The sequence below is a fragment of the Leucopleurus acutus genome, assembly GCF_964270905.1.
Source record: "Leucopleurus acutus genome assembly, chromosome: 16".
Lineage (NCBI taxonomy): Eukaryota > Metazoa > Chordata > Mammalia > Artiodactyla > Delphinidae > Leucopleurus > Leucopleurus acutus.
Genome location: NC_139158.1, coordinates 65,903,922 through 65,929,659, shown reverse-complemented (window position 1 = coordinate 65,929,659; position 25,738 = coordinate 65,903,922). Strand labels below are relative to the sequence as shown.

The 25,738-nt window shown below is 50.3% G+C and overlaps 2 protein-coding genes across 4 annotated transcripts; one reads left to right on the top strand and one right to left on the bottom strand.

Annotated features, from left to right (window-relative positions):
- The first annotated feature begins 6,689 nt into the window (after window positions 1–6,689).
- BLCAP (BLCAP apoptosis inducing factor) lies at window positions 6,690–17,061 on the top strand. The gene is made up of 2 exons (XM_082857644.1): window positions 6,690–6,790; window positions 15,146–17,061. Exon 2 carries the CDS (start codon window positions 15,322–15,324, stop codon window positions 15,583–15,585), a length of 264 nt encoding a protein of 87 aa, XP_082713770.1. The 5' UTR covers window positions 6,690–6,790; window positions 15,146–15,321; the 3' UTR covers window positions 15,586–17,061.
- On the bottom strand, window positions 10,968–13,277 carry NNAT (neuronatin). 3 transcript variants are annotated; one of them, XM_082857150.1, is made up of 3 exons: window positions 13,155–13,264; window positions 12,149–12,224; window positions 10,968–11,914 (listed from the first exon to the last, which is right to left on the bottom strand). In XM_082857150.1, the coding sequence occupies exons 1-3, from the start codon at window positions 13,224–13,226 to the stop codon at window positions 11,685–11,687; spliced, it is 378 nt and encodes a 125-aa protein (XP_082713276.1). In that variant the 5' UTR covers window positions 13,227–13,264; the 3' UTR covers window positions 10,968–11,684. The 3 variants fall into 3 exon arrangements, with proteins under 3 accessions (XP_082713276.1, XP_082713274.1, XP_082713275.1); XM_082857148.1 differs by having other exon boundaries at window positions 11,693–11,914; window positions 12,144–12,224; XM_082857149.1 differs by lacking the exon at window positions 12,149–12,224 and having other exon boundaries at window positions 11,693–11,914; window positions 13,155–13,277.
- Window positions 17,062–25,738: the final 8,677 nt, after the last annotated feature.

Genomic DNA, 25,738 nt, shown 5'->3' with positions numbered 1-25,738 from the left:
ACATTTTACAACTTATTCAAACATGGAAGTCTAAGTTTCATTTCTTCTCCCTAAAATAACTATAGATTATAGTTATGTTCTGCATGAGGCAGGAATATAATTTTTTGTGTTTTCCCAGTACTCATGCAGGGGCCTGACGTAGAGGGATTAATAATACAAACTTCAGGTCTATGTGGCCTGAATTCAAATCCAGTTCTGTCACCTATAGCTGCGTAGCCTTAGGCAACTGACTTCTGTAAATTAAGGTTAATAACAGTCTATCCTTTATAGAACTACATTTAAAATTAACTAATACAGCTCATTTAACACTCAGTGTCTAGCATAGGAAGAACTTAGTATACTGTACCATTATTGTTCACATCATTAATAGGTTGAAGACACTTTAATAAGAATGTTAGGCATTTCCCCATATTACCACTAGATGTCGCCACGGACTAGGCTAAAACAGCAGCACTAACTTCCCAAATGTAAAAGCCCTCAGTCTGGAACAAAAGGACCTTGGAGAAACTGAAGACGGCGACACAGGGACCTCTCGAGGTCCTGAAAGCAGGGCCGGGATTTGAACCCAGTTGTCCTGCCTCCTTAAGGATGGCAAACTTAAGGGCCATGGTTAGGAGGGGCCCTCCCCATCTGGGTTCCCACAGCTCATCCAGCCCTTGGGATAGGCTGTTTTATCCATTTGTACTAATAGGTAGCCCTCTGAGTGCTAACTTTGTGACAGGTGCTATTCTAAGCTCTTTAAAACATTAACTTACTGAATTCCCAGAAATAAACATTTGGGGTAGAGTCTCAAGTTTTCCTCATTATACACATGGAAAAAGTGAGGCACAGAGAGGTTAAGTAACTTGCTTGAGGACACACAGTTAGTAAACGCTGAGTGGGATTAAAACCCTGCCATTCTGGGGACTTCCCTGGTGGCGCAGTGGGTAAGACTCCGTGCTCCCAATGAAGAGGGCCCCGGGTTTGATCCCTGGTCAGGGCACTAGATGCTACATGCATGCCTCAACAAAGAGTTTGCATGCCGAAACTAAGGAGACTGCCTGCCACAACTAAGACCCCACACAACCAAATAAATATATATATATATTTTTTTGCAGTACACGGGCCTCTCACTGTTGTGGCCTCTTCCATTGCGGAGCACAGGCTCCGGACGCGCAGGCTCAGTGGCCATGGCTCACGGGCCCAGCCGCTCCGCAGCATGTGGGATCTTCCCGGACCAGGGCAGGAACCCGTGTCCCCTGCATCGGCAGGTGGACCCTCAACAACTGTGCCACCAGGGAAGCCCAATAACTATTTTTTAAAAAGGAATGGCTAACTATTAAACCAAAAAAAAAAAAAAGTCATTTTGGCTGCAGTATGTACTACCCTAGAGTTCACTTCTTTGGTCACCTTGGTAACAATGTTTCTTATTACATATTTTTAATTAGAGTATAGTTGAGTTACAGTATTAGTTTCAGGTGTGCAACACAATGAGTCAACATTTTTATAGATTATATTCCATTTAAAGTTAGTACAAAATAATGGCTGTATTTCTCTGTGTGGTACAATATACACTTTTTTAAAATGTATTTATTTATTTATTTATTTTTGTCTGCATTGGGTCTTCATGGCTTCGTGCAGGCTTGTTGCTTACTTATTTTATACATAGTAGTTTGTATCTCATAATCCCTTATCCTTATCTTGTCCCTCCCCTCTTCCCTCTCCCTACTGATAACCACTAGCTTGTTCTCAATATCTGTCGGCCTGTTTCTGTTTTGTTATATTTGTTCATTTGTTTCTTATTACATCTTAAATCTTTTGATATCACGTAGCTTCTTTGCTGATTTAACAAATAACTATTGCTCTATTACAGTTAAATTTCCTGAACCTAAGTCTTGGTAAGGAAATAATGTTGATCTTCAAAAAACATCATTGTTGGGGACTTCTCTGGAGGTCCAGTGGTTAAGACTCCACACTTCCAATGCAAGGGGCGTGAGTTCGATCCCTGGTCGGGGAACTGAAATCCCACATGCCGTGCAGTGCAGTCAAAAAAAAAAAAAATTGTCAAATGGAGTGATGATGTAGGAAAGTAGGTATTATGCCTTCACAAAACCTTGTTCTATAAATACCAACCTTTTGCCAATTCTTTATCATTTAGCTCCAAATTTGCCATCCAGTTCCAACTGAATTCCATGAACCTGGTTACCAGCTAAATCAAAGGCTTGGAGGAAAGTGAAACAGGGAGGAGGTTGGCCTAGCTTTTCATTCATTCATTCATTCAACAGTTACTGCCCCCTCCTCCCTGCCAGGCCCTCTACTGGGCTCTGAGGCCAAGCAGTGACCTCAGAATGATCCCTGCCCTGAAGGAGCTCATAGCCAAGTCAGAGTTAACAGACAGAGGGGGTGCACACACAGAGGCGTTGCTTGATTGCCCGTCTCCCCAGACTGTCTACAGACCGCGTTTGTCTTACTCACTTCTCTATCCTCCATGCCTAGCACAGTGCCTGGCCACATTTTAGGTGCTCAATGTTTGCTGAATGAATGCAAAGGCTTCATGGAGGAGGTGGCACTGACGTGGGGCTTGGACACTGGAGAGGCTATTGACAGGGGAAGACGGGGAGAGGGGACACTCCCTCAAGAGGAAGGATCATTTTAGGAAGATCATTCTGGCTGCTGTGTGGAGGACAATGGTTCTGGGGGAGATGCGGGGGACAGGAAGACCAGCAAGGAGGCTGGTACAGGACCGAGGAGAGAGAAGGTTGTGGCCTGGAGTGGGGACAGAAAAGGCCCAAAGGGGGATTCTGAAGGGAGGGACAAGACATGGGGAGCGCAGAGCACGAGAGGGCAAGAGTCACAGGTGCATCCAGGTGTCTGGGGGAGGGGGCAGGCTGGAGAGGCCTTGACAGGAAGTTAAGGTCTGTTGAACAAAATTGTAGGGCAGAAGGAACTTCCAGATCCCTCAAGTCAGAGCTCAGCTCTGGTGTCATTTCTCCCACCTGGAACGGAGCTGGGGGCGGTGGTAGAGCAGTCCTGTGGGTCCAGGGGAAGGGAAGAGAACTCAGCTCCATGTGAATAAGGCCCTGCCTCACCTTCTCCTGTTTTCTGGAGGGGGAGAGGGTTGGCTACCACGACTTTGTCAATGCCCAGACCTGGCATGAAGTCTACTGGAGGGTGAAGTCCCTCCAAAAACAGACCTGATTCTTCCTCAGCGGCACACATCACACGCCATGGATGGCAGGACCTCCTCCTTTCTTATTATATTTTATTTTTATCGGGGTATAACATATATAAAGTACGTAAAGTCCTCTAATCTTAAGGTACAACTTGAATTTTTGCCCATGTAATTACCAACCAGACTAAGATATGGACCTTTTCCAGCACCCCAGAAAAGTCCCTATTGCTCTTCCCCCATCTCTATCTCCCCCTCCCCCAGCCCCCTCCGACCCAGGTGGCTTCTGATTTCTAGAACCATAGATTAGTTTTGCCTGCCCTTCAACCTTCTGTGAATGGAATCATACAATATGTACTGTTTCTGTGTCTGGACTCTTTTAGTCCACATACCATATGTGAGCATAATCTATAGTGTCACGTGTCAGCAATTTGTACTTTTTTTTCTTATGCCATGCCGGATGGCTTGCGGGTTCTCATTTCCCTGACCAGGGATTGAACCCGGACCACAGCAGTGAAAGCCCGGAATCCGAAACACTAGTCCACCAGGGAACTCCCAGCAATTTGTACTTTTATATGTAAAACATAGTAGTCCGTTGGATGGACATGCCGTATTTTGTTTATCCATTCTCCTGTTCATGAACATTGGGCTATATCCACGTTGAGCTCTGAGTAAATCTGCTATGAAAATCCTTGCCCAAGTCTGCTTGTAATAGCCACTTATTTCTCCTGGAATGAAAAGCTAAGAGTGGAAATTCTAGTCACAGCGTAAGTGTCTGTTTACATTTAGTGGAAACTGCCAGTTTTCTGAAGTGGTTGTACCAGTTTCCTCTCACAGGCAGTGTGCAAGAATTTCCACATCCTTGCCAACGCCCAGCCTTTCTCTTTTCTAAACAAGAGTTTCCACTGTGAGACTCCTCTTTTCCTCCAGTGTTGGATATTGGGTGTGCCTGGCATGAGTGCATAGATCCCTCAGCCCAGAAGCAGCAAGACAGAGGTCACATCTAGTTTGTTTGAGTCTCAGCTACAGGAGGAATGGTCATCTCCTTGATGTGGATGAGACCCCAGGGACTGGGGTGGCAATCTTATGACCACGAGCATGAAACCAACATGAGGACAGCACAGCAGAGATGGAATGAACCTAAGAGATGGAATGTTTGTGATGACATGGTCAAGCCACTCAACTAACCTGCCACTGAGTGGCAGGGTATATTTATTTTTTTAAGCCAAGTGATTTAGGGTCTTGTTTTTGGAACTTGAATCATAAAGGATACAGTCCCTAAGCCCCCCCTTGTAACCAGACCGAATGGTGCCATTTCTGTCCTCCATAGCAGTCATCTCCACTGGGCATTCTTTCCTTCCTGAAACCTCCTCTCTGGGATCCCATGCTCACCTGGTCCTCCTCCTACCCCATGGGTCACTGCTTCTCAGCCTCCTTTCCTGGCTCTTCCTCTGCCTACTTATTAATCTACCTTCACTTTCTTAGGACCTCATCCAGCACCATGATGTGTGTACTGTGTGCTGATGTTACTGAAATATGTATCTCCAGCCCAGATCTCTCTCTGAGCACCAGTCTCATATAAAGCGGCCTATTGACCCTCTCCACCCAACCATTGCCCAGGCTTTTCAAACTTACCTTCTTAGCCAAACTCTTGATCTTCCCCCTCGATTTGAGCCTGCTGCAGGCTTTACCACCTTAGTCAAGGGCTCTTTCATTCTTTCATACTCAAGGCAAAGATCTAGGTGTCTTTGCCAATGCCTCAACACCCACCCACATTCCATCTTACATTCTCTACTTCTCCACCTTCCAGGGTCACCATTCCTTTGCACTTGGAAACCTACAACAGCCTTCTGGCTGGTCTCCCCACACCCGCTCGAAAGTGCTTTCCAAGCCATGTAGGGTGGTCTTTCAGAGACCCAAACCTGGTATCATTCCCCTGATGAAAATGATAAAAAGATAAAGATAAAATCCAAATTCATTAGGTAGCACTACCTGCCCTATTTGCTCCTTCCTCACCCTCAGCTGCTGCTTCCCACCTCCACATCTGGGACAAGTGGTTCTTTCTGCCTACAACATTTCCCCTCTCACTCTTGCCCTACAAAACTATCTTTGGTTTTTAAGCCTAGATGCCAGCTTCCCAAGGAGTTTCCACCCTTACCCTTCCCACTACATGAGGGTTCCATTAATTTTTTTTTTTGGCCAGACTGCGCAGCCTTCAAGATCTTAATTTCCCAACCAGGGATCGAACCCGCGCGTTCGGCAGTGAGAACATGGAGTCCTAACCACCAAACTGCCAGGGAATTCCCCTCCATTAATTTTTCATAGCACTCTTCATATTCCCCCACAGCATTTCCCATCATGCATAATTACATATTGATTTGATTTAAATTATTAACAGATAGTGATCATTTGATGATTAAAAAAATTATTTTATTGACGTATAGTTGCTTTACAATGTTGTGTTAATTTCTGCTGTACAGCAAAGCGATTCAGTTATACCTATATATACATTTCTTTTTCATATTCTTTTCCATTACGGTTTATCACAGGATATTGAACACAGTTCCCTGTGCTATACAGTGGGACCTTGTTTATCCATTCTATATACAGTATAATAGTTTGCATCTGCTAATCCCCAGCTCCCAATCCATCCCTCCCCCACGCCCTCCGCCTTGGCAACCACAAGTCTGTTCTCTATGAGTCTGTTTCGTACATATGTTCATTTGTGTCATATTTTAGATTGCACATATAAGTAATTTGATGATGGCTTTTCCACCCCTCCCCCACTCTCCCCCAGCAGCCGGGCATCTCCTTGAATTAGAACAGCGCCTATTTCACGCTCCATTCTATCCTCTTGCCTTTAGCACTGCATTTACACACAGTAAGCGCTCAAGGAATGTGCTTATTTAGCTAATAAATCGATACATTGACTCATTTAATCCCTATAACAACCCTGTGAAGTAGGCATTTCATCAGATTCGGGGAAGCTAACAGTCGGGGTGGGCAAGTGGCTCGCCCAAAGTACAGGGCAAGAAGAAGAGTCAGGTCCTGACCCAAGTCAAATCCTAAATTCTGAGCCGGAATATTTCCGCTCCTGACCTTTGGCCTTGGTAAAGGGGCCAGGGAGGAGGCGGACTTTGAGCCACGGGAACATTTTCACAGATTACACGGGTCATCCACGAGGACCAGAGCGAACAAACCTTCACCTACAGAGACTAGGATACGCCCCCTCTGCTCTAAATGTGTAAAGATCACAATCCACTGCATATGTATGAGGGGACCAAGGCGGGGGGAGGGGCGTGATTCGGAGCTGTCCTGGATGCGCCTGATCAAAAATTCTTCGGATTTGAAGACTTCAGAACCCCCAGATTTCTGAACACATTAGCAAAAAGTCTTCAAATGGTCATCTGTGGCACACGTTAGGAGGATATCGGGCATAGAAGACCCCCCCCAATTTAGGTCGTATTATCAGGCATCTGCCGTAGGCAGCCCGATCCCAGAAGGGGTCCTCGGTCGGCTCGACTAGAAGACGAAGGGGGCGTCTCCCCTGCTTCCTGCGGCGTCGTAGACGAGTTGAAGTGGTGGCAGGCTGCGGCTACGAAGGCGTCAGCGGTGGCGGCGGCGCCATGGCAGGGCTCGCAGGTACCGTGGCGTCGGCCTCTTGGGGGCGGGATGAGAGGCCCTTAATGCGGCCGCGCCGCCATGTTGTCCCTTCGGGGTCACCTTAGGCGTCGTCCGGTCCCTCTCTGGGGTTTTCCTTCCGCGCAGCCTGGGGGCCGCCCCTGTCCGGTGTCACGTGATTGCCCTGTTTGGCCCCCCAGCCTGGGCCTTGGGGGTCTCTTCGTGGCCCGAGGGCAGGGCACTGGACTCCTGGGTTCTCGTTCAGGCCTCCAAGGTCAGCACTCGCCTGTCTGCTTCTGGGATGGGGCAGGCAGAGCTGGGGAGCTCGGGGCTGGGGGTGCGACAACCTTCTCTCCGGCCCCGGTGCACGTGGCAGGGGGCCCAGCTTCTGAGATGCCTGTCACTCTGTCCCCGCCACTTAAGTTACCTTTTTTTTTTTTTTTTTTTAAACCAGAAGGGGCGTGGGGGAGAGGAGAGAAAAGGGTCTCCCTCCCCGGGTCCCCGCCTTGGTGTCTGGGGTGATAGGTTGACGCTCTGCTTTGGGTCGCGGGTGTTTCTTACTCTCTCTAATTTTACACCAAGTCCGGACACCCGTTCCCTTTCCTACAGTATATGTGGGGAGTGGCCCTCAAGGGCAGCTGAAGGAATGGGTTGCCTGGCACACTAATGGCCTGGAGAGAAGAATGGGGGATGGGGGACAGTTGCTTTTTCCTTTCCTCTTCCACACCTTCTTTAATTTCCTTCCAGGCCTCTGTGTCCCTTTTCAACGCTAAATGTTGGGGCAGACTGGGGTCTGTCCTGGGAAAGAAACGGCCTTTCTGTTTATAGGTTCGGATCATGTTTTATCCCTTTCAGGGAACTGGTGTTTTGGGGACAGCTTCTGTTTGCCCTGCTTGACATGGTACAGCCATCCCCTCAGCCTTCTGGACGGCAACACTAAAGCCAGGACACACACACACACATACACACACACACACACACACACACACACGTTCCAGCTTAAGTGCTAATGCCAAGTGTTAGATCTTGTTTGTTTGTTTGTTTGTTTTAAATCAGAGACTAATTAATGTCAGCGAATCTGTTGAAAGATTGCCGAGCCCTGGTCGGTTTCCAGTGACCAGATCACTTCCGTATCTGAAATTGGTCTTGTTAGAATTGCTGCCAAAAACAGTTTAACCTTTTATCTGTAACATGTTTCAAAGAGGAATCTGGAAGGCTGGGTTTGGCTGTCTTTTTCTGTTGTTGTTCTCTTATCTTTGAAACATATGCATTCCAATTCAAGCCTGTCGCTGTATGATATACCAAGGACCATGTGTTGCCTGCCTCTCTGACTTCCTGTTCTGGGAATGCTCTGGAATCTGGATCCTGCTGGGGAATGGGCCCCGTGGGAGGGAGAAAAGGAGGCGGAGGGGAAGCAGGATCATAACCAGAGAAGATGGTGACATGTCTCTGGGGCATATAGAGGAAATCAGATGTCTCCAGGGGAAAAGAGGCTGTTGTTAGACTAATGTTTTGTATATATGTGCACGTTTAAATCTCTGGGGGAAAACTCACTGCAAATTCAGAATCTCACTGTAGGGTACTGGCTTCTGAGTAGATAGAAGTTTGAAAATAAATGTCTGGCAAATGACTCACAGCACACCTGCTCCCTCATCCAATCCTGCCCAACCCACATGCAATAAGCTGTTGCTGTCCTGCAGCGGAAGCTCAAGAAACTTGTCCTTCATTCGCAATCCAGATATTCCCCAGGTAGAGGTAACAGTGTCACATAGCACCACACACTTCCGACAGTCATGGTACCTAGACCCCTCTGCGGTTTAACCTCAACTGGTTAGGCTAAGAAACTAACATCCTTTGGGGGCATTAGTCCCAAGAGTCTTGCCTGTTGCTGGAGTCTCACAAAGCCATTCCAGTTCCCTCATAACTCAACTGCTCGATCCTTGGCCTCGTGGGGGCAAAGTCTTGAGGATGTGGTAGAGAAAATTTAAGCAAAGGGGGGGCCTGTGGACTAAGGGCTTTGCAACAAAACTGTAGTCATTTTCAACTCTTTTTGTTGCTCTCTATCAGAATAAAATGTTTTAATGGTATTGCTTCTGGAAAAAATGTTATAAACAAGATGTGTTTGGACTAGATTTCTAAGCATTGCACAGGAATAGAAAGTGAACACATTCCTTCCATCTTCTCTGGTGGACTGTGTTTCCTGCCATAACATGAGGGTTTGGATGGGGCATGAAAGGGGGGAGTGGACATTGCACATTCAAGCCACCCATGCGGGTGCAGCCCATCAGGGCAGCCCTTGCCTGGAAGTCTGTCATTTCATCATGCCACACTCAGAGCCCTGCTGATGGATGGATGGAGAAAGCCCTGCAGTTGGGCTTTGCCAAGATCATCTGGAAAGCCCTGGGGCTGCCAGCAGCCTCCTGCCTTTTAAAAGGGGGCCTACAGTGTCGAGAGCAGCCAGACACTTCAATGCTGCTGCAGCCTGTCCCCCTGAACCCAGCTACCTTATAACTGGGCTGAGATTAGAGCATCTGGGGCATTGGGGCTGTGGGTACACCCCTTGAGGGCTCTGAGGGGAGGGGCACCCTTTATTGAGAACACATGTTGAAATATGTTCATGGTTCTCTGCATTTAGTGTGGAAAACCACAGAAACTCCCAGTCTTGAGGCTTGCCAAGATACAGGCTTCAGAAGGGAGGTGTGGGCATTGCCTGCTGCTGAGTCACCCTGGGGCAAGAGGAGACCTACCCCACCAATAGGCTATGGTAGGGGCTGGAACCACCCAACCTGAGGAAGATGAGGCTCCGATCGCCCATCCGCACCCTAGTCCCATTGAGTCCTGATTGCCACTTTGATGGCAGAATGTTTCTAGTATGTTGGGGTTCACTGGATCTTAGCAGTCCTTTTACAGAGGAGAACCGAAGGTGGCTAGGAGTGACCTGACCAGGTTCCCTGGGCTGACTGATAGCAAAGCCAGTACTGGAATTAAGGTCTACACCCTCCACCTCCATGATTCTCTTATCTTGAACTGAAGTTATAGGTGCCTCTAAAGGTGCTAGTGGTTGGGCTGAGAAACGCTAGGACCCTAGCGCAGGGGCGGGTAACATCAGGCTCCACGGATTGAGGTCCTTTGTGCTCCAGAATTGTTTGTGACAACTGTGACTAAGGGATTTGAGGAAGTGGCAGAAAGATTTATAGCCCTCCAACTCACGCCCTGGATGTTGACCCAGGAACAGGTGTGTGGTGACAGGGGCACACAAAGCCAGAGACAAGGCTGAACAGGCGGTAGGGCCATTTGGTGAAGCAGTCAGCTGACCCCACGTAAAAGAAGCCCTGACTCACTGAGGAGTGGGAGAGAGAACTTGGGAGCCGAGCAGGCAGCCCACCCTACCACCCTGGCATGATGGCAGGGGAGAGCCCAGGGCCCGGGACCTGGTAAGCACCCTTAAGGATATGGAGGCTCGTGCTGGGAGAAGCAGAGGACCCAGTAGTGGGGAGAGTGAGCTGGAGAGAGGTTCCTGAGGGTGGGGGAGGAGACCCTGGGAAAGTAGGCGGGCCTGGCAGGATGCCCTTGTAGTGGTTCTGGTAGAGGTGATAGGGCTGGGAGGGATGAGCTGGGTGGGGGAGGTGCCACACCACACCTTTTACCCCACAGTCATTGTCCAAACCAGTGCCCCCCCCACCCTCCCCCACCCGCCCTGCTCATTTCCTTGGGGATCTTGGATGGAGATAAGACTGTGTCCTGAATTCCTGATCACCCTCTTGGTCCCTAGTACCTCCATTTTGAGGGCTCTTCCCACTTTCCCCCCTCCTATCTTTTCCCTCCTTCCATCTTTCCCACTGATTACTTGCCAGAGCCCCTTATTCCAGGAAAACTGAAGGCACCCACACCTTTGGGCAGGTATAAGTGGTCCCTTATTCCGAGACCACAAGTGAAGATGTCCACCTTTTTCTTTGGGTGGTGGTGCGGGCATGCGGTCCTTTATCTCAGGACAGTGTTGAGATGGAACTGGGTGTGTGAAGGTTTATTCCCATTTTGTTGCTTCCCCTCCGTCCCTCTCCCAAGTACAGTGCACATCAGCCCAGTCTTAGAAGTATGTGTTGAAGCCGGAAAAGAAGTCACAGGAGACAAAACTTTTTGGTGCGCCTCCACCGCCCCGCAGGGTCCTGGGACACTGTGCGAGACAGGGGAGGTACTTTTTTTAATTTTTTTGTAGAGGCGGTCCCTGTCCTCCAGGAGCTTACAATCTAGCCGGGGAGACACAACTAATGCACACTTATACAATCATTACAATTAGCAATTACCACAATATTGACCACAATTGCGTGAGACCTGGGGGATGCAAGATCAGTGAGGGGTTGGGGGCTTGGAGAAGGTGTTTTGGTAAAGATGGGATTCGTTTTCTTGTTCAGTAGGTCCAAATTGAGTGACACATTTCTTTTGGGTGGGAGTGGGGCGAAAGAGGAACTGAGGGAGCAAAGGCAGCAAGGCTGGAATGCACATTCCGTAGGCAAGGGACAGTGAGAGGGCCCCGCTCTGTTTCTTAACCCTCCTCCCTCACCCTCTGCCCTCCAGCCCCGCCACACAGGCACGCAGTTGTCACTTGTCTGCTGCACGGAGATTCAGGGCTTCGGCTGGTGAAGTTGGAATGTCCATTCTGCTGGCTGGTGTGGTTGTCTGGATCTCTGTGGTGCGGCCTGCTGGCATGGCCGTGGCTGTGGGGCTGGGATGGCGCTGTCCCGATTTGGTCCAGATCTGAATGCGTTGCCTGTGCCCAGATCTCAGGGGTCTGCTCCCCCCATTCCCCCCTCCTCCCTCTACCGCCACCCGCAGTAGGATGGGTGCAAAGGGGTGGGGAGGGGATCTGGTGTTGTCGTCATTGTCGGTGCTGCTTCTCCGGGGGCCTACCGGCCCCTCACTGACCTTGGCAAGTGCTCCTCTGGCGAGAGGGCACAGGGGACGCCCCATTCCTGCGCGGCACTGGCTCCCATGCTGGTGGAACTGCACAGGAGCACCTGGTGACAGGGCCGCCCAGGGGAGGGGGCTGGAGCCTCAGTTGGGGGCCCGCTGGCGGCGCTCTCCCAGCACATGCCGTCCGGTTCTCGACACGGTGTACGCCAGCTTCTGCAGGGAGTACCTGAACACCTGTGGAGAGAGAGAGAGACCCAGGACCTGCCCTTAGAGGCGAGCACCCGCAGCGTGTCTGTAGTGCTGCCGTGCCCGCCCCCGCCCCGCCCCCTGCCCCGCCCGCCTGTCCAATGAGGAGAGGCGGGTGCGGGCGCAGCTTGTCCACGAGTCAGGGCAGCTGGAGCTTTTCCAACTGTGCTGAAGGCTGCATGGCCGCAAGCTGATTGGACCCACAACTTAGGTATACCTCACTTCTCGCAATGGGCTGTGTCCCTGGAGGATTTCGAAAAGCGAATCCTACCCAGTAAATGCAGCATTCCAGGAACACCTTGAAGGAAATATGCGATTCCTTTGGCAAAGGATTCCTTTAGCAGGGAATTCTTCCTGCAAGGGGTGCTTTTAGGGTAGATGATTTTATGGGCAAAGCAATTTCTTCTTATTTATTTCTTTTTACACAAAGCGCTTTGCCTCTATTTGATTTTTTTTTTTAATAAAGCGAACTGTCCTTTTTCGGAAGCGCTTTTTTTCTGTTCTATTTTTCCTGCAAAGAACCTTTTCCTCTAATTGTTTTCTTCAAAGCGCTCTTATCGATTCATAGTTTGTTAGCTCCTTTGTCTAATATTTTTTCTGCAAGGCGCTTTTTATCTAATGCATTTTTTTCTGCCAAGTGCTTTTGTCTGATTTATTCTTCCTGCAATGCGCATTTTCTCTAATTCATTTTTTCCCGCGAATTTTTCTGATTTGTTATAATCTTGTTTGCGGAGTGCTGTTTTTGTTTTTCCCCTGAGAAGTGCCTTTTTCTAACTTATTTTTTGTCCCACCCCCGCAAGTACTATATTTTCTAAAGGAAAATTTCCCCGCAATGCGCAATTTTTTTAAGGCGGAAAAATTCCGCTGTGTGAGCGGTAAAGTCTCTTTTCGCAAAACAGAAGTGCCCCGCCTCCCTCCTGGGGTCGAGTCTCACGTAGCGGTATTTTCTTACCACGTTGGTCGCTAAGAGCCTCGGCGATCGTCCGCGGCTGGCGCCCGCCGCGCCCCAACTCTTTGTTCCCGGGCGGGCGCATTGGGAAGGGTCTACGCGAGGAGGAGGGCGCAGGGGACGGGCGGGGGCGTGCGGTGCCGGCCGCGGCACTTGGGTGGGCAGGGATCGCGGCAATCAGGACAGGAAGGGTCGGGATGCGGCAATTGTGACGCGGGCTTGCCGGTTCAGGGGGCGCACATCGCGACCCTCTCCCACCCAGCACCCGGGCACACTTACCTGCAGCAGCACGCGGAAAATGTACCAGCCGATGATGAGCAGTTCAGCCGAGGCTGCTGCCACTGCTGCCATGGTTCCGAGAGTGGTGGGTGGGTGGTTGAGAGCGAGTGCTGCCGGTTCCGAGGTCCGTTCGCCTCTCGGAGTCCGCTGTTGGGCGCACTGCCGCAGCCGCGGTGGCCGCGCCTTAAGTATCCGCCCACCGCCCAAGTGCGCATGCGCGCTTGGGGGGGGTTCCGTGAGGAGGGGTGGCCGGGGGCGCTCCTCATTCGTCAGGAGAGGAAAAAAAATAATCCATCTGTTCTTTCCACACCGACCCCCGCCTCCTGAGTTCATCTTAGCCCCTTTCCAGAAGATTCCGTCGTGCCCGCGTTTGAATTTTAATGTAAAATGGAGGGGAAATGCAACTCTGAGTTAGCGCATAGGGTAAGAGTACGGGTGCGCACCCCTTAGTAGCAGAGCCCATCTCTCCAAGCCCGGGCCTGCAAGTTCGAGCCCAGTGTCCGGTGCCACGCCAGATCACACCTGGGCAAGGATGGAAAAGCAGAGGGACCTAATTTAGAGAGGGATCATCTGCCCCGCGGAGCAAAAACAGGTGCCCCTTCCAGAAGCCTTGGCTTCACAGGCCCCCCCGCTCAGCACTCTTTTTCTAATATTCGATGTATTAGAAGACCACGTCCTCTGCTTTGCGAGAGCCTCTGAGCGCGGAACCTTTCCCTGATGCCCGCATCCCGCTTCTTACGGTTGCTAGATCTACAGCGGTGGCAGCTGTAGGGAGCCGAGCCAGGGCACTGAGCCCTAGGTGCAAAAGCGATAGTCATCGGGTGTCTACCCTGTAGGAGGGATGGCGCCTTTGTATGCACGGAAGGGATGGGATGAGCTCTCCAAAGAAGTGGTCTGAATGCGCTCTGGGATAGTTTTCTGCTAGGCGGGTAATTCAACCTCTGCTCCCCTACCCCCCAGGCGCTGGTAGGTCTTCCTCAGCCAGCGAGGTTCTTTGTACCCGTTGCGCTGGGCGTCTGGAGCTTGGAGGAGGGTTTTGCTACCGCCGCCAGAGGGTCGTGGCTGCTGCCGCTCCGATTCTTGGCGCGGCACGAAGACCGGAATGCGGTCTGCGAGCGCGGCCCTGGCGCACCGGTGGCCCGCTGCTCGAGAGCACCACTTCTCTCCAGCAAACTGCCTGGCACAGGGGCCAACTGGCATTTGCCCCTATGTGAATAGAAAATTAATTTTGATTAAAAGCTCATAGAAGTCAAGTTCTATACAGTGCCGGCAGCAGATGGAGAGCACAAGGCAACCCAGAGAGGTCAGTTTGGACTAAGTAGCATGGTGATTTTTTTCCCCCTACATTGACTTTCGAAGAAGTTGGCCGATTTTAATAAAATGACGCCGGATTATTTGAAAAAGGCAAGCTCATTCTAGGCTGCCATCTTAAAACAAACTATTCGGTGATGCTGCCGCGGCGCCTTCCCAGAGCTTGCAAGGATCCATTGCCGGCAATCTCCCGCCGGCAGTGCACCACTAACTACTTTAACTCTCCACTGAGCACCTGCTGTGAGAGATACTAGATACAGAATCCTTTTCTTATTCCTCAGGGGTCACAGCATGGAGCCCATGGCCGTCCGGTGGCAACCACAGGGCGGTATTGTGAGGTCTGGGTCCCTTGAGGACGGGCCGCAGCCCCAGGAGGCGATACATGATCTCTGCTGGGCAGGGCCCAGGCAAAGCCAGGCCACTGTGCCGGACCTGCCTAGAGCCCTCTGGCCTAGCCCCCAAGAAGGGGAGACACCCAGGATGCTTCTGGAAAGGGTGACTTGGAGAGGAGTAGACTTCCATGGGTGGGCAGGGAGGAAAGGGCATTCACATTTGCTGTTGTTAACCATGATCCATTTTTCCAAATAAGTATACATTCTGTTCCTGTTTTTTTTTTTTTTTTTTTTGTCTGTCTGTCTGTTTCGTGTCTGTTTGTCTGTTGTGTTGACTTTTCTCTTCAGGATCCCTGCTGCCTTGGTGATCCCGGGCTGACAGCCAGAGACCACAGCGGCTCAGCTCCTGGAGAGCGAGGGTTGAAGAAAGCAGAGGGCAGCCGCCCGCGCCCGCTGGCTCCCATTAGGTCGGTTCCTGCAGCGGTGCCCGGTGGCCTTGGCGAAGGCCCTGTCCAGCAGAGATCATGTATTGCCTCCAGTGGCTGCTGCCCGTCCTCCTCATCCCCAAGCCCCTCAACCCCGCCCTGTGGTTCAGCCACTCCATGTTCATGGGCTTCTACCTGCTCAGCTTCCTCCTGGAACGGAAGCCTTGCACAATTTGTGCCTTGGTTTTCCTGGCAGCCCTGTTCCTCATCTGCTATAGCTGCTGGGGAAACTGTTTCCTGTACCACTGCTCCGATTCCCCGCTTCCGGAATTGGCACACGACCCCGGCGTTGTGGGCACCTAACAGCCAGCCCAGTTAGCTTTCCAAGGAAGCAGAAGACGGGAGGGGAGGCATTGACATAGGTCATAAAGCATTGGAGTTTCAAATCCCGCGGCCCTGCGGGGGCCACATTCCTGATGGCGCCTTTTTGGCCTGTGACGTTTTATCCTTATAATGTGAATAATAGCACTGACCGGTGCTTTTATCGTAGAGTCCTGTAGTCGTGGGTGGTCTCGTGGTTGTGTGTGTTCTGTCCCCATCTTGGCCCCTGACTGGCAGGATGGCCACCCCCCTCGCCTCATTCCCACGAGGAGCCTGCACCCATCCTGGTCAACTGCCCCAGCATGATCCGGGCAGATAAAATGCCAGTCTCATTGTCACCTCTGTGACCCTTCCTTGTCAGAGTGTTACTGACCCCTCCGTCCCTCTCTTGGCTTCCTGTTAGTTCTCTTTAGCCCTTTCCTTTTTTGGGGAGCACCTGTCCAAGACAGGGCTCCGTTTTGCACTTATCTCGAATATAAAGAGATTGCTGATGCCCGAGAGCCTCGCTTTTTCATTCTTCTTCCCTGGCCGGCGGGCTAGACAGAATTGTGTCTTGACTGCTGTCCACAAATCTTCAGTATTTTCCCCACGTCATTTTGAAGGAAGAAGTAACAGATACATGTTGCTCTTTCACCTGGGGGTCTGGGCTCCTGCGCAGAAGCCCAGCTTCGCTTCCTCTGCCCTTCCTCCTGCCTGTCTCAGCTGTCGCAAGGAGGGGGCCTCATTTTGTCTCCCATGCATGCTCTGCAGGATTGATGTGTGGTGTGTTTACGTAGAGCTAGCAGTCCCCAGCCGAGTGAATGGGAGAGTACTTGTGTGTTTCATAACAGCCACGATCCCCTGATAGGTGTTTGGATATTTTTTGGTGTGGTGTGCCGTGCGTGCGCGTGTGTGTATACGTACGTGTACAAGTACATGTGTAAATCCTTTTTAAAGAAGCTTTATCGAACGTGTTGTGATTTTGAGGTGTAGCAATAGCTAGCTTGTAGGGGCCGCTACAGTTGGTATTTAGTATGGGGATTGCAGAGTGACCAGCACACTGGACTCCGAGGTGGTTCAGACGAGACAGAGGGGAGCGGTGGCCATCGTCCTCGTGCCAGGAGCTTCTCCGGTCCTGCGCGTATAGACTGTATACGTTACGAAGAATACACGGGAAGACTTTGTGACTGTCACTTGCTTTTTTCTTTTTCTGCGCTTCAGTAAGTGTTGGCACATGAGACTGTCTCCTGGCCCCTGCCCGCTGGGGATCAGCATGGTTGTCCTTCCAGTCTAAACCATCCATCTTTCTCTTGCCTGAAGGGGGAGGGAGGTGGGCCAGGCAGAGGACAGAACTGGAGGCAGTCCATCTAGGGGACGGGACTGCGGGGCCACACTTGTGGAACATTTGGACTGCTATTCTGGAGCTTTTATTTCTGGTGTGTTCGTTGCACAGCTGTTTGAAATGTTTAATAAAGCTTTATAAACTTTCCTCTGTGGTTTTATGTGGCTGCAGTCCCTTTGGGTCATGGTGTTGGATTTCTGAGTTGGTGGGGGGCAACGGGTAGCATGGAGGGGCTGAGGCCTTGGCGCCACAGTACCTTAGGCTGAAAATTTGATCTGCTCTCTGGAGAGCAGATGGTGGGATTGGGGGCGGGGGAGCAGGGGGCAGGCCAGGCGGTGAACAGGAGGGAGTCTGAAAGTTTTCAGAGATGAGACATTTGCGTTTCTCAGCTCCCATGGCTTCTCGCCTGAAACTGTTTCCCTCCGTAGGAGATTTGAGTAACCGATCCCTTGACAAACAACTTAAGACAGCTGGAGCTCTAATCATCAAGAATTTTTATGGTGCTGCTTTTGAAGTAAAAATAAAGTGAAACCCCTTATGGCATTTCAAGTGGAAAAATAAATAAGGTTGGCCGTCCACGTAGGGGGCTCCGGGCGATGGCTGGAAGTGCGGGAGTGGCGTGGTTCTGTGCCGTCAATGTGCACGTGCTCCCATGGCCGTGACCTTTGAGACAAAGCTGGGTGGCTTGCCAGGGCCCTGTGCTGGGTGTCCACCTCTCCATCTCTTCTCCTTCTAGAAAACATAACAGGAACACTGCCTGTCCAAGGCACAGGGCTGTTGTCAGAGTTTATTGTTGTAAAAGGGCTTGGGTTGTTTCATAAAAGGTCATCTGTTATACCTAGATTGGTAATTTATTGCTATGAAGTTTTGTGTAGTTTTCTCCTGCCCTTTACAATCTCCGCATCGTCAGTGTATCCCTTTTTTCATTCCCACCATCGCCTATCAGTGCTTTTCCTTTTCTTCGTCAAAACTTGCCAAAGGTTTGTTCATTTTGAAGGTGTTTTCAGAGAACCAAGCTTACTGATTATGTCTGCTGGGTATTTTCCCTATCTGATGCTTTTGTGTTTTTACCTCTGCATTCTTTTGTTTCCTGCGTTTCTGGATGTATTTTGTGGTTCAGCAAAGTCTTGACAAGTTGAGGAGTGTTACACGTGGAAAGGATGGTTTGTTCAGCAAACATTGAGCCCCTGTACTGGGCTTGCTGGGGATTTCAGGGGCAAGACCCAGGCCTGACTCTCCAGGAGCGCATGACTCTAGCCTAGTGGGAAGACTTAAGAAAATAGACAACTGCAAATTCCAAAAACAAAACAAACAAACAAGGCTTTTGTGGCCACGCTCTCCTGTGGAGGCACCTGGATGATAAATGAAGCCAAGATTATTGCTTACTTTGCTCTCCCTCAGAAAGCAGCTTTCTGTCATAGGTCAAGCTCACTAAAGAGTCACAAACAGGCCTCCCTCTGAAAGATTTGTGGCCCTTTGCAGCAGGGAGCCTGCAGCCCACCCTTTCCAAGGTGATGCCACATCAGCGTTCTGTCTGCCCAGCACTGCTCTCCACCTGCCAAGGCAGCACCAGCAGCACCCTGCCCCCTCTGCCTGAAATGCCTTTCAGGAAAATGAGAAGTGGATACCTCTTCTGGAAAAGAGCAGGGTACCAGGTCTTAGAAAACCACACCCTGCAATTCTGCCAGTCGCCGCGGCTCCTAGTGTTGCTCGTGTGGTACCTGGTAACCACAAGATCCCATGAGGCCTAGGTCTGGGCTTCTTTAGGAACTGGTCTGTGCCCTGCTCTGTGCCTCAGTTTCCTTGTAGGTAAGATGTGGGCTTTGGAGCAAACACAGTCTTCCTACCCCTAATATACTGGGAATCCTTTCTCCGAGGATCTTCGGGTCCTCCTGGATGCATTTGAGGGAAGGTGATTGAGCTCTGGGAAGGTGGCACTGCCCTTGCAGGGCAGCCTGCATATGCCTTATGCTTTAATGATTGTACCACATGCGCCTAGATATGCCTCTGTCAGGAAGCCTTCCTGGACTCTTCCCTCTCCCTAGAGATCCAGTTGCCTAGATGACTTCACCCAGCCCTCTGTTGAGTGCTAGTGGTCATGCAGACTTTCTCTTTCGCAGTGATTGGGCTCCCCTGACCTCCCTAGGGGGATTGCATTGTTATTTAATCTGAGGTACTTGTCAGAATCCTGTACAGGACCAGGCCTTGGGGTCACACAGTGGACAGGGTGGACCATCTCTGCCATCAGGGAGTCATCCAAGCTAATGGGAAAGGGGATGACCTTGGGCAGAAAATCCCACAGATAGATATAATATGGACTGTGGCAGGTGCCCTAAGAGCAGTCTAGGGGGCACCTGGTGTGGGCTGGGGAGGATTGATGTTCAGGCTGAGACCTGAGGACAAGTGTAAATGTTGGAGCAGTGAAATAACAAATGAGATGTTATTTCTCACCATCTAATCAAGCATCTCTGCTTACAGCTGAAGAGACTGGGCTGAAAGCAAAATGAAGGACCACCAGTATCTGGCTGCCTTGGAGGGCTGTATTGGGAGATAGTGAGGGGGGTTGAAGGTTGACGTGTTGGTGGCAGTCCCCCAAACCCAGTCCTGAGTGAGAAGTCTTCAGTTTCCAACTGACTGGAACCATCACAGATAAGGATCTGATGGGAGTAGGGGGTGACCCAATCAGAACAGCATTTAATTTAAGGTGGGATTTTTTTCAGTAGGGAACAGGATAGCATTTGAGCAGTAACAGCAGCAGGACTGTCAAGAAGGTCACTGCCCTGTGTAGATCATTGGGAATGGGGAGAAGTAGATCCAAGGAGCCATGGTGGGTGAGGAGGGGAAGGCAGGAGAAAGAGCGGGCTGGGGAGGGAGGACAGAGAAAGATGAGAGACTCCCATTGAATAGCTGCAGGAAGTGAGGTCAGGGAGGGGTCATCCCTTGTGTTCAGTTGGCTGCGGGAGCCAGAACCCAGTCTCCTGGCGTCTATTGCAAAGCTCACCCCTCATCCCCCAGCCCCCTAAAGGGAGAAAGGGTCACTGCTCTGAAAAGAGGGAGGAACTAAGCAGTGCTGTCCTCAGCAAGCCAGGGAAGGTGATCCTGACTAAAAGCCAGAAGAGGGGCAGAGTTTGGTCTGCCAGACTTCAGGGAGAGAATTCCGTATCGCGAGAAAAACTTTGATTAGAGCGGGCTCAAAATGAAGGGGAGGAGCTGGCCAAGCAGCAGCTGGAGGCTTCAGACAGAAGCCCTGGGTCTCCTTCTCGGGCTCAGTGGGCGGGGACTTGGGGAACACTTTAGGACCGACAAACCTTGAGCGACAAGGTTTCAGGGAGCCCGGGCCCTATGCCCCCACCTCTTTGACCACACGTCCCTGAGCCTCAGTTTCCTCACTGGCAAAATAGAGATGGTAACACCCCCTGTAGCCTGGCTCAAGGCCAAGTCTTCACAAATGTTACTGCCTCTCTTCTGTGCCCTACCACCCTCCACCGACCCTTACTGGGCTCAGACTTCATAGGGATGTGGTATGATCGTCCAGCTCTCCCACTCATTCATTCCTGCAGGGAGCATTGCCAGGCCCTGCGCCCAGCCCAGAACCTGATAAGACCATGCCCTCCGTGAGGAGCTCCTGCGGCAGCAGCGGGGAGGGCATCGAGGCAGTCCTGCAGGCGCATGATTACTGTGCTGCGGGCTGTGTGGAGTTAGGGAGAGACCCCATTTGCGAGGCCGGATGTCAGCACCTCAACATGAATTCCCTTAATTATTTTTTACAAGCCCCGAAATGACAAGATCCTAAAAGGGAGAGGAACACCTAGACGGTGCTCTTTCCTGAGAGGCCAGAACCCTGGCTTTGCATCCCTGCTTGGCCACCAGCTCGCCTAGGACCGTCCATGGATTTTTCCCTCTTGGAAAGAAATCACTGCCCATTCGGCCTCCTCCTCATGAGGAACTGGTGCGGGGATGTTTGAGAGTGCCCTGTCAGACACGGGGTAAGCACGAACCTTCTCCACAGACTAACCCTTTGAGCGGTTCTGGCCTCTCACCTCTTTTCCTGGACAACCTGTGGAGAGTCTACAGGGGGACGCCTCACTGCTTCTTCCGAAGCTAAACTCTGCCGATCCCCGCCCCACACTGCTAGTGGCCGCCCTCTAGGGCAGGGCGGGGAGCTGAGGCCCTGGGCCTGATCCCCACCCCCTTGCCACGTGACCTTGCTCTCCTCTGCTCATTGTTCTCCAGGCACCGCCCCCCAACGCCCATCTGTTCACCTAGGAGGGGTTGGCCCAGGAAGTCTTTAACGTTTTGAAAGCCATCTTCTGTGAAATATCAGTGAACTTTATCCTTGTTACTTCAGTCTTAAAGGTATTGGTTGAAAGAAAGTATGTTAAGACAAGCAAGCGTTTAATCAAAGGGTTTTTTGCATTAAAGCATAAACTTTACATCTCTGGGGTGCACAAGTGTCAAGAATCTTAGAGTCAAAGCAGACTCGGGAGGGTCTCTGAGGGAGGAAGACAAACATAACCCTTCCTTGGTTCCCTGTTGCTTGTGGTCCTGACTCAGCTTGGCTGTCAAAGCCCTGAACCACCCTTGAGGGTGGGGGCTTGATCTTTGTCCCTTGACCAGGCACAGCACCTGTCTGACCAGGCCTGGATAGAACCTGCTGGTTGGCTGGCCAGGGCCGTGGATGGGTGCAAGGCTCAGTCAATCTCTAGACTCCCTAAGGAGCTAAGTGGCCCTCACTCTCCTAGAAGTGAGGGAATTCAATGTGCCTCCCAAGTCTCCTCTTGGCAACTCTGAAGTGGCAGTATTTTCCAGCCTCTAGGGTCATATTTTACACACAGATATCACAGACACTAATATGTCACAAAAGATACGTGAGAAGAACCTTGTAAAAGGCTCTATAGCCTGGTATCCTTCCTGTGGCAACAGGTGGCTGTGAATCACCTCCCCTCCCTGGGCCTCAGTCTCCCCATGTGTAAAATGAAGCAGTTGGACTAGATAATCCTTGAGTTCCTTTCTAGCTCTAGCATCACCCTCAGATGCCCTGGTACCCAGAACAGTAATTGGACAAGGGGCATTGTGACCCCAGGATCTGGGTCAGTCCACATCTTGGAGCATGGCGGAACCGATGGCTGCAGCCCCCTGGAAGCTGAACGTGGCAGGAACTGGCTGAGAGATTTTTTTGCTGATGTTGAAATGTCCTGGCAGAGTCTATGCAGGTAGGTTGATACAGGTGAGGGGAGGGGTTGGGCTGTCCCTCCCTTGTGGTCCCCGAGTAACATATCCTTGCAGAGTCAGAAGCTTCCAGGACTGTTTGCTGGGTGCCAGCTAGATTCAGCCACTCATATTGGCAAAGTGGGTGAACCGTCTTTCCGCACACTGTCCTGGCAGGGCTTGCAGAAAGACTTTCTGCTGCCACCCCTTAAATGCTTCCCTGCAATTCATCGTTATTGTGTCTAGAATCATACCTTCCTATAGCCTTTTGGTTCCCTGTCCAGGTGGCATATTCTCTGAGGATGTTGTGGTCCTGATGCCATAATCAGCCAGGAATAACTTAGCTCAATGTCAGAGCCACAAGGGGAAGACTTGTCCAAAGTTGGAACTCTGACTATTGAAAGAAAAATAATAATCCATTTTCAACCTCACCTCAGAGCACACCCCCAAATACAAAAACTTTTAATCAGAACGGAGACATAAGCCCATTAAAAACCAGAGAGGGGAAAAAAAAAAAAAACAGAGAGAAAAGGAATTGGATATTTAAAGTGTCTGAAAGGGGGAGCCCCTCTAAGCTAAAAAGCAACAAAATGCAAGAAGGCAAACACCGACCAATTTGAATACATCAAAACTAAGTATTTCCAAAGTCAAACAATATCACAAGCAGAACCAAAAGGCAGAGTGGGTAAACTATTTGCAGATCCATACTGTGTAAGAGATCACACGCAAAAGCTTAACAGTGAAAATGCAACAGATAGGTATGTAATTCATGTAAACAGCTTACAGAAGAGGAAGTAGAACTGACAAAATTTTTTGAAAAAATATTCAATTTCACTAATAACAGAAGATCAAAGATAAAAAACAAAAAAGAAGCACTAGTTTTCACCAACAAATTAGGGGAAAAATGTTTAAGAATACTCAATGCTGATGAGGATACAGTGGAAGAGGCACTAAGTGCGAAGGGGAGTGTGAATTGGTGTAAGTTTTTGGAAAGTAATATGATAGTCAAAGAGAGGAGAGAGATGAAAGTTTCAAGAAAGGGCAAATGGCCTAATATTTATACAACATTTATTGAGTGTCTACTTTGTGTCAGGCATGGTGCTGGGTGTTAAAATGTGAAGATAAGATATATTGTCTGCTCTTGGGCACACAGTCAAAGAGGTAGAAAAACACAGATTCTAAAATGATATGTAGTAGGAAGGCCAGAGCTATGCTTGGGACACATGCAAAGCATGGAGCAGCTGGGGTGGGTGGTACAAGTGTGAAGCTTTATGGGAGTATCCAGGGAGGCTCCTAGAAGAGGTGCCTGGATGAGTAGGAGTTATTCAGGTAGAGGGCAGAGACAGAAGTGAGAGGCATCATGGATGAACTCATAGACAGGGTTGCCAAAGTGTGAAATAAGAGGCAGGGGATGGAGAAGGCGGGACCAGATCACCTAGTGCCATGACTGTCTAATTGAAGAGTTTGGTCTTTTTCCTCTTGACAACAGGGAGTCACTGAAGCATTTTGAGTGGGCATGTGCCATGGTAAGATTTCTGTTTTAAGATGAAGACTCTGGTTACTTAGAGACATTTGGAGGTGTGAGAACCAGTGAGGAGATGATTGCTTTGGTCCAGGTAGAGAGGGCAAGGCCTGAATTAGGGTGGGGGCCAAGAGGATGAAGAGAAGGTAAAGTTAGGAGAAGCTGCTGACTGACTGTTGCTGGGGTCAAAGAAAGAGAGTCAAGGATGCCTCCCCTGTTTGTGTCTTGGGCGGATAGGAGAATACCCAGGAGAAAGAGCAGGCTTGGGGGGCTAGAAGAGGATCGTTGAGCTCAATTTTGGACAAGTTGAATGAAAGGTGGGCAACCAGGTGGAGACGGCCTGTGAGGAGCTAGGAGAGAGCTTGGATCCCAGCAGAGATTTGAATGAAAGATTTGGGTTGTGACTGATGGCAGTTGTAGCCATGGACTTTTGTGAGCTGCCCTAGGAGAATGTGGCAGCTGAGAAGAGAAAGGGGGTCTAAGACAGAGAACCTCTCCCCCATTTAAGGGTGGGCAGAGAGAAAGAAAAGCTCACAAAGGCAAAAGAGAAAGCAGAAAGATATGGGAAAAGCACCTGGAGCCTGTGTTGGCATGGAAACCCAGGGATGTGGAGCGTTTCCAAGAGAGAATAATCAGCCGACAAAAGAGAAAAGCCAGTTAAGTAAGGACTGAGGGCCTGGATGGAGCAATTAGGGGCCCCTAGATCCTCACAGGGGCAGTTCCTGTGAGAGGTGGGTCGGAAGCCCCCACAAGGTGGGCAGAGGAAAGTGAAAGGGGGAGGGAAAGCAGGCAGCATGGCACCTGTCCTGGGGAGTTTGGAATATGGGGGAGAAGCTGCTAGGGCTATGATTTGAGTCAGGACGAAATTCTGGGCTGGGCTGAGAGGAAACAAGGATAGACATGATGGAAAAGAGGTTGAAAGGGCTGTCACCTAAAGTCCTCTTGTCTGTATAAATCAGAGGCAAGATCAAAGGGCATGGGTGGTAAGGAGGAATAATGGCTATTGGTGACCTTGACTAGAGCTGTTGTCAAGTAAGAAAGTCTACATGCCAGTTTGGAGCTCACAGAGGAAGTGTGGACATCTCCCTAGGGGGTAGATGGAGAACTAGGAGAAGGTGCAGAGTTCATGGAGCAGGGCCAGACTCAGCTGTGACTGACACTTCAGGGATGGATGCAGGAAGAGGATGCTGCTGCGGAGACTGAGAAGCAGTGGCCGGAGGAGAGGACCAAAAAAGTGGGGGCCCTAGAAGCCCAGGGAGGAGAGCGTTTCCAGAGGTCAGGGTGGCCATTTATGTGCCAGATGCACAGAAGTCAGGGGAGGTGAGAGCATCCTGTGGACCTGGTCTTTGGGGACCCCTGCCATAGCAACTCTGGGGGAGGGGGAGAAGCCCAACTGGGTGGGGGTGATCTGGAGACTGGCTGAGAAAGCAGGAGGGAAAAGGGAGACCTGAGAGGACAGAAGTTTCTAGAAGGTGCTGTTTCTTACACACTGACATTTGGAGGGAGGAGGGCTATGCGAGGACAGAAGAGCAGGGACAGGTAATGAACGGGGCCCCCGGAGCAGTGGGATTAAGTGTATAGGTGAAGGGATTAGTTGTGTTCGTGGAAAGGGGAAAAATTAAATCATGTACATTTTACCAAGTAACCTGATCTCTGTGTTTTTCTGGAGGTTGTTTTTATGCCCTCCCAGTACTGACTACAGCTCTAATTAGCAGTAGTTTCATCCTGCCTGATGTCTGGGGCTGTGTCTTATTCATTTTTGTACCTTTCGGTACCTAGCAACAGGCAGCGAGCTAGGTAGAGACAGAATAATTGTTTTCTGCTTGAAATCAAATGTCTGAAATGGAGGTTCAGAATTTTTTAACCACAAAGATTTTGTGACAAATACCAAGGAATTAACAGACAGGGAAATAAGAGTCAAGCTGTCTGTATGTGAGGCTGTCTGGGTCTCAGGAAATGCACTGTGCACTCAGGTGTGGGCACAGCTCTTTATAGTTTTTATGGTGAGGTTGTGACCATTGTCTCATCTGGTCATGGCAAACCCACTTTCCTTCCCCTAGTGAGGCAGACAGCTACCGTTAGTC

What these genes read in the sequence shown, in the direction of transcription:
- NNAT (XM_082857150.1), bottom strand. Translation starts at nt 13,226, where the DNA reads ATGGCAGCAGTGGCAGCAGCCTCGGCTGAACTGCTCATCATCGGCTGG. An exon ending in TTTTCCGCGTGCTGCTGCAG is followed by an intron (nt 12,225 to 13,154) that starts GTAAGTGTGCCC and finishes ATTTCCTTCAAG; the next exon opens with GTGTTCCTGGAATGCTGCAT. An exon ending in GACACAGCCCATTGCGAGAA is followed by an intron (nt 11,915 to 12,148) that starts GTGAGGTATACC and finishes CTCTCTCCACAG; the next exon opens with GTGTTCAGGTACTCCCTGCA.
- BLCAP (XM_082857644.1), top strand. Translation starts at nt 15,322, where the DNA reads ATGTATTGCCTCCAGTGGCTGCTGCCCGTCCTCCTCATCCCCAAGCCC.